General features: G+C 43.8%; 1 protein-coding gene across 1 annotated transcript in view; it reads right to left on the bottom strand.

Moving 5' to 3' along the window:
* Window positions 1-7,500, bottom strand: part of sik3 (SIK family kinase 3) — a 34,521-nt gene that overhangs the window by 17,650 nt on the left and 9,371 nt on the right. Inside the window, exons 2-5 of the mRNA XM_030777164.1 lie at window positions 1,318-1,434; window positions 1,122-1,185; window positions 531-692; window positions 289-413 (exon numbers count right to left, since the gene is read on the bottom strand). Of these exons, the coding sequence (XP_030633024.1) occupies window positions 289-413; window positions 531-692; window positions 1,122-1,185; window positions 1,318-1,434 (468 nt within the window). The remainder of the gene's footprint in view (window positions 1-288; window positions 414-530; window positions 693-1,121; window positions 1,186-1,317; window positions 1,435-7,500) is intronic.

Genomic DNA, 7,500 nt, shown 5'->3' on the forward strand with positions numbered 1-7,500 from the left:
ACCCTAACTCTACCAGAACTGTCAACATTAACACATCACACACACACACACTGACTCTAACTCTACCAGAACTGTCAACATTTACACATCACACACACACTGACTCTAACTCTACCAGAACTGTCAACATTTACACCTGAAGCATCTAACAGCAGACAAAAACATACAGAGAGGCAGGTAGACAGACAGACAGACAGACAGATGGAAAAGAAAGGCTAAGATCTGTGAGAGCTGTGTGTGTGTGTGTGTGTGTGTGTGTGTGAGAGAGAGAGAAACAAACACACTTACCCATATGTCGACCTTGGGTCCGTCATACTCTTTCCCCTCAAAGAGCTCAGGGGCAGCGTAGGGAGGACTACCACACCACGTCTTCAACAGCTGGCCCCTGGAAAACATGTTACTGAACCCAAAGTCTGACACACACACACACACACACACACACACAGAGACAGGATTAGTCAGACTGCAGAAGTGGAAATACAATTGTACTGATATAAATACATACGGCCATGTCTTCAGTGTGCGTCTACCTGCGATTTTAATGTTTAGGTTGTGGTCCAATAGGAGGTTCTCGGCCTTAAGGTCTCTGTGGACTATGTTTCGGCAGTGACAGAAATAAACCGCCGCCACAATCTGTTTAAACTTCCGCCGCGCCTCCTTCTCCGCCATGCGCCCGTGAGCCACCAAATGATCTGAGAGAGAGAAGTGACGTTTTAAAGAGTCATTACAGGAGAGGAGAGGAGAGGAGACAGGAGAAGAGGAGAGGAGAGAAGAGGAGAGAAGAGAAGGGAAGACAGGAGAAGAGAAAAGAAGAGAGCAGAAGAGAAGAGAAGAGAAGAGAAGAGAAGAGAAGAGAAGAGAAGAGAAGAGAAGAGAAGAGTGGGTATACATTCGAAAAAGGATAAGTGATTCGTGACGTCCGAGAAAAGAGGAGAATGGAAGATGAACAGAAGTTAGACATGTGTGAAGAAAGGTGAATGCATTAACACAGGACAGAAAGGGAGAGACCTTAATGACAGAGAAAGATATAAGTTGGTAGAAGACAGCAAAGTGAAAACGATTAAATACAACAGGCAACACCTCTAAAACAACAGAGGTGAAAGAAAATGTCCCTCACTTACCGAAAATCTCTCCTCCACTAGCATATTCTGTCACTAGATATATCATTCTCTCTGTTTCCATCACCTACAACAAAACACACACAAATACAGTCATTCTCAGCTTGACTTCTGATAGGCTCGTGTCTTGACTGAAAGCTAGTCTAACCAATGAGCTCAGAGCAAAAAAAAAAAAAAAAGGGAGAGAGAGAGTCAGTACCTGGTAAAGGCGAATGATATGAGGGTGTCTCAACATTTTCATAATCTGAACCTCTCTGAAGATCTTCTTTAAATTCTCATCATCCAACTGAGTTTTATCCACTATCTTTATGGCCACCTGAAAAAGAGAGAGACAGAGGGGGAGAGAGAGAGAGAGAGAGAGAAACGAATTTAAAGTTTAAAAAAAAACCAAAAACAAATGTAAGACCAGAGCAAATCTGATGCACAAGTTTATGATATGAACATATGACCTGTCAGAGATCTTTCTCAACAGAAACAGAAATTGCTGAGGCTTGTAAATGAATTAGGAAAGTCAAAATGTCCACTACATGGAAGAACCTGAGAGCAGTCGCACACACAAAGATCATCACACATCTTTAGATCCCAACAGACAACACGACCCCAACAAAAGTCACCGAATGGTGGTCAGCTGGAATATCTATCTATATATCTGTCACACACACACACACACACACACACACACACACACTCACACACACAACCCCTGTATTTAGCTCTCTATATGCTTACAGCCTGTTAGGATAGAGCAGACAACCAGGCGTGCCCAACAGCCTGCCTGTCTACATGTGTGTGTGTGTGTGTGTGTGTGTGTGTGTGCGTGAACAAACACCGGAAACTCAATCTTCTTAAACAGTGAGCGAAATAAAAGTTCACAGAGAATTTCAGTGTCATGAGAACTTGGGAATTATGATTTGCGGCGTGAGGGTGACGTCGGTGGGATAGCGTCCCTGGGTTCTCTGACGGTCGTCAGCGGCAGACGTTCATCTCGATGTAACTGCACGAGCGGAACAACGTGAAAAGCCCTGGACAGAGTCCCTCTGAGACGACCGTGCCATGGCAGAGGCACGGGACAAACGCTCGCTCTTTCATCTCGACTCCGCGTCCACCTGAACCCCTCCACGGTTAAAACCAGCTACGCCAACGCACCCGTGGAACGAGGCGGTCGCTCTGAGTCAGCTTAAGCTCAGAGAACTGTCACCAGTGTCTTTCTGTATTCATCTTCTTCTCCTCCCTCACCAGGGGGATGGGCAAAAAATAGATATTTAAATAAAAAAAAAAAAACAGTGCTTTGTGCTCTGATATAGAAACCAGGAGACCGCAGTGATAAAATACAAAACGCTATTACCAAAAACCAAACTCAACGCTCGGCGTTTTGAAGATGTGAAACGGTGAGCCTCGCGTTCGGTACGTGAGAGACATCAGGAGTGGAGCAAATCGACCGAAATCTGTCTAGAGAACAAAACACAGAAATTATTTATAACTCTTTCTGAAAGGCACCTTAAAAAAAAGAAAAAAATCAAATGAAACTTTTCTCTCCACAGTCTCCACTAAAAGTATCAATGCCGTCAAAACGGTATTTTGACGACCCGGGATCACCCGTCTCTGAAGCGTCAAATGACATGAGGGTTTCTCATGAAACTCAGTTTACACTCATCCCAGAGGGTGGTGAGCGGTGTTTTAATAAGGCAGAGTCACTGCCAGAACTCCCTTTTCTTAATCCACTTTTTCCAAAGGCGGCCCGTAAGCCACGTGTGGCGGTCCATGAAGCCCGATACCACGATACGAGCAATACCATGATATGAGCTGGCTGCCACTTCGTGATTAATCTGTCATTAACTCGGGCTTACTTTCTCTTCTCTGTCTGACGTATCTATAAGCATAAACACAGGAGCGAGTGGAGGTGACAGACACAGAGCGGTCAGTCGTTTGCGTAAAACAAGCCAAGGTTCTGAGCTACGGCCACGCAAGACATTCTGAAATATTCTAGATTCACAGACTTCAAACGCCTTCAAGGGCAATGTTTGCTTTCCTAAAAGACGCTGAGTGAGGTGATTTAAACAGTGGAAGATGTATTTTTTTTTTCATGGTAGAAATTCAGTAGGGAAGAAAAAAAAAAAAAACCATCAACTTCACCCAAGGGATTCTGCGAAAATCCCTAAACATTAGGTTACATAATGGGGCTATCTGAGTTCCCCAGTAACTAACTAACTAACTAAATAAATAAATTTGCTCAAGAATCTAACTAGCTGTGTTTACTGGATGTAGGGTTGCTCTCAGGTCAAAGCAGCTCGTTGCTCTCAGACTCCAGAATCTTCCTGAGGCTAAAATTACACACACACACACACACACACACACAATCCCCCCATCCAGCCACACGTCTCAACCAACATTCCCGGTTCCGGTTCAATACCGTGAGACGGAAGGGGGAGGGGGATCCGGGAAACGTTTACACGTTGAGGCCTATGGCAGGGGCACGCGTTGTTCTGGCAGAGTGTATGCGTGTGTGTGTGTGTGTGTGTGTGTGTCGCTGTGGTATTTTAAGCTTTTGCAGTTCTATAAATGGTACTGGCCCTCTTCCAGCTGCGTTGATGTAATCGCTGTCCGCTTGGCCCAACTTCGCCTGTGTGTGCCTGTGTGTGTGTGTGTGTGTGTGTGTGTGTGTGCGTGCGTGCGTGCGTGTGCATGGCGAGAAACATCTGGAAAGAGGTATACACAAACACACACATACACACTCTCTCTTCTTTCTTTCTGACTGGCTTAGAAACATATCTGAGACTCTCTTCTCATTTCCTCGCTCTTCTTCTCTTTTTTTTTTTTTTTACACACAGACTTCAGACGTGAGCTGACATGGACTTACAAAGACATGCACACAAACACACACACATTCCCATACATTCACACACACACACACACACACACACACATGCAAACACATTCCCATACATTCATTCACACACTCACACATTCCCATACATTCACACACACACACAGACACACACACACACACACAGTAGGGACAGTAAGATTCACCGAGTCCCATCGGCGCACTAGCATAAAAGTTCACGATGTGATTACCCCGATTAGACAGGCATGCACCGGATACAATTTGGGATGAACTCAGGATGCATCATCTTTAACATCTCTGCATCGGTAAAATCCGATTTATTTATATAGAATTATTGGTAGAGGCCCTGTGCTTTTCTTATTTAGAAATGTGACCTGTAATTTGACTGCACTCTCTCTCATCTCCACGGCCGTCAAGGGGCCAATTCCCGTCAAGTCTCTCACCCGAGTCTCACGTGAGTTGGACGCTGAGTTGCAGTATTAGAGAGACAAATATGTGAAGTGAAAATGGCACTCTTGGAGTTAATTTATGATTTGCTGTCTGCTTTAGAAGAACCGAAGAAATAAAATCAAACTACCCGTACCATGTGGAACTGAGTAACATCACATTCTCTTGCGTCGCATCGTACTGCGTGGAATCAAATCGTGTCGAATCCCACTGCATTGCAATAGGGCGGAATCATATCGTATTGCATTAGTAGTGGCTTCATATGTATCTTTAATGTATCGGATCGTTGGCAGCGTGTATGGCATGGGCTTCAGTGATGGAGATGCATATCCCTAACACATGCAAAGCAGCTCAGCCATTCCCCCTGTCTCATTCAGCACAGTAAGAGTGTGTGAGAGGCTCTGAAACAGTGCCCATGTTTCAATTCTTCCCACTGTCTTCTTCACTCAGAGACCATGAGCTCTCTCTCTCTCAACGCAAACCAACCCCAACTAAGAAACTGGGACCTCATCGCCCTCCCCTATGTAAGACCACACCTTACCACATGAATGTCACCACCTTCCTCTACATAAGAACAGACGTTACCACACGCTGGATAACACGTCCTGAAAATCACCTTCATTCAATTCATCTTCACTCAGGGTTCTCTCTAACGCACTGATTTTAGATGAGGATTAATACATTTAGTCTCAGATTAGGATTAATACATTTAGTCTCAGATCAGCCTGTCACGGCAAGACCTTCTCAGTCAATGACTGCAGGACACAAGTGCCACGTTGCTCAGGCAAGTGATGTTTTCTGACAAAGAGACAGACTGAACTGGATTACAAGTCGAGTTTAAAAACAAAGATCTGAAGGCCAAAAAACACCCATAGCAATAATCAAAGAAGCTACAGAATGCTAAAACAACAACAACAACAACAACAACAACAACAACAATAATAATAATAGTGGAAGTGAAACTTTGAGGCAAACAAGGTGGTTCTTCCATGGGCAAGCTTATTTGTATCAGTTTTTTTTTTTTTTTTTACGTAATGGAAAGCTGGTAAATATTTATTTATGTATCACTACTGCAGTCTGGAGGACTAATTCCCTGACAAGGGTGCGTGACACACTGAAGATTATGACATACAGTAAAAGACTGGATAAAGCCCACAGCTCTGACCCTTTGACCCCACCAACTGTGATTACTATATGTCCAACAGATCCGACAGATTTCAGAGAAATATTTCAGAGGGATAAACCAAGACTACTGCTATTATTACTCTTCTTACATAACAACAGAATATCTGTTGTGTGACACACACACACACACACACACACAAATATAAACAGAGCCATATGTGTGTATCTGGAATGAATCAAGGTGGAGTCAGGGTTCAGGTTTCTCTGTCTGTTTGTAGCGTAACATCATGGTTCTAGTCTTCAGAATAGAAACAGGCTGTACCAGAACACTGGATGAAAATAAGGGTCAAGACAAAAACACACACACACACACACACAGACAGACACACACAAAAATGCATACACGTACACACACACATACTCGCACACACACAAACACACACATTCACACACACACACACACACATATACATACAGATACACACACACACACACACACACACACACACACACACACACACACACAGACAGATCAGCAGCTATGGTAAGTGTGAGTGGAGCTCTGGTCTATATACCTGTATTTCTCTGTGACTGTGTGTAAATGTTTACACTATGAAAGCATGGCCATTCCCACGCTGGAGACTTCACTGACTGATTACACATGAGTATCAGGGCTGCCTAATCCACTCGACTGTCTGAGAAAACAGGCTATCCAAAACAAGCATGTCCCAAAGTCAAATCTCTGTGTCGGTCTGAGTTTTCTACTGACAGCCCAAATCTCTGTGTCGGTCTGAATTTTCTACTGACAGCCCAAATCTCTGTGTCGGTCCGAGTTTTCTACTGACAGCCCAAATCTCTGTGTCGGTCTGAATTTTCTACTGACAGCCCAAATCTCTGTGTCGGTCTGAATTTTCTACTGACAGCCCAAATCTCTGTGTCGGTCTGAATTTTCTACTGACAGCCCAAATCTCTGTGTCGGTCTGAATTTTCTACTGACAGCCCAAATTTCTGTGTCAGTCTGAATTTTCTACTGACAGCCCAAATCTCTGTGTCAGTCTGAATTTTCTACTGACAGCCCAAATCTCTGTGTCGGTCTGAATTTTCTACTGACAGCCCAAATCTCTGTGTCGGTCTGAATTTTCTACTGACAGCCCAAATCTCTGTGTCGGTCTGAATTTTCTACTGACAGCCCAAATTTCTGTGTCAGTCTGAATTTTCTACTGACAGCCCAAATCTCTGTGTCAGTCTGAATTTTCTACTGACAGCCCAAATCTCTGTGTCGGTCTGAATTTTCTACTGACAGCCCAAATCTCTGTGTCGGTCTGAATTTTCTACTGACAGCCCAAATCTCTGTGTCGGTCTGAATTTTCTACTGACAGCCCAAATCTCTGTGTCGGTCTGAATTTTCTACTGACAGCCCAAATCTCTGTGTCGGTCTGAGTTTTACTTTAAGAGTCCAAACTCCGTGCCAGCTCTAATGTGATGTTAAGCAGTTCTCATTAGTGAGCATTTCAGTATATATTTCTATTCCTACTAGACAGGTGACAGTGTGTAAGTGGTAGAGTTTGATAAAGTGTATAACAGCTCATAAGACATGTAATTAACAGTCTCATGTGTGGCATACGGGACAGTAAAACACCAACATTTCTTTCTGTTCCACGGTACCCGGGAGCACAGAGCGGTTTTGGTGGACTCAGACTACTGGAGTCAATGGAGTATTATCTCACAGGTCGGAGAAGCTGATGGATACCTGGAAACGAGGCCTTTATCTTATCTTATCTACATTATCAAACAGAAGAAAGTAATAAAAAAAAACCTGACGGTGCCTTAAGATGTTGCAGGTTTACAGAAACGATTCAGTCACTGTACTTCTGAACCGCCTGAAAATGCCAGACGCACAAATGTTCATCGCAAAGCTTTAATGTCACACCTAACCTTTCACACAACTCATCCTGTCTGTCTGTC

This window comes from Chanos chanos, chromosome 6 (genome assembly GCF_902362185.1).
Source record: "Chanos chanos chromosome 6, fChaCha1.1, whole genome shotgun sequence".
Classification (NCBI taxonomy): Eukaryota; Metazoa; Chordata; class Actinopteri; order Gonorynchiformes; family Chanidae; genus Chanos; species Chanos chanos.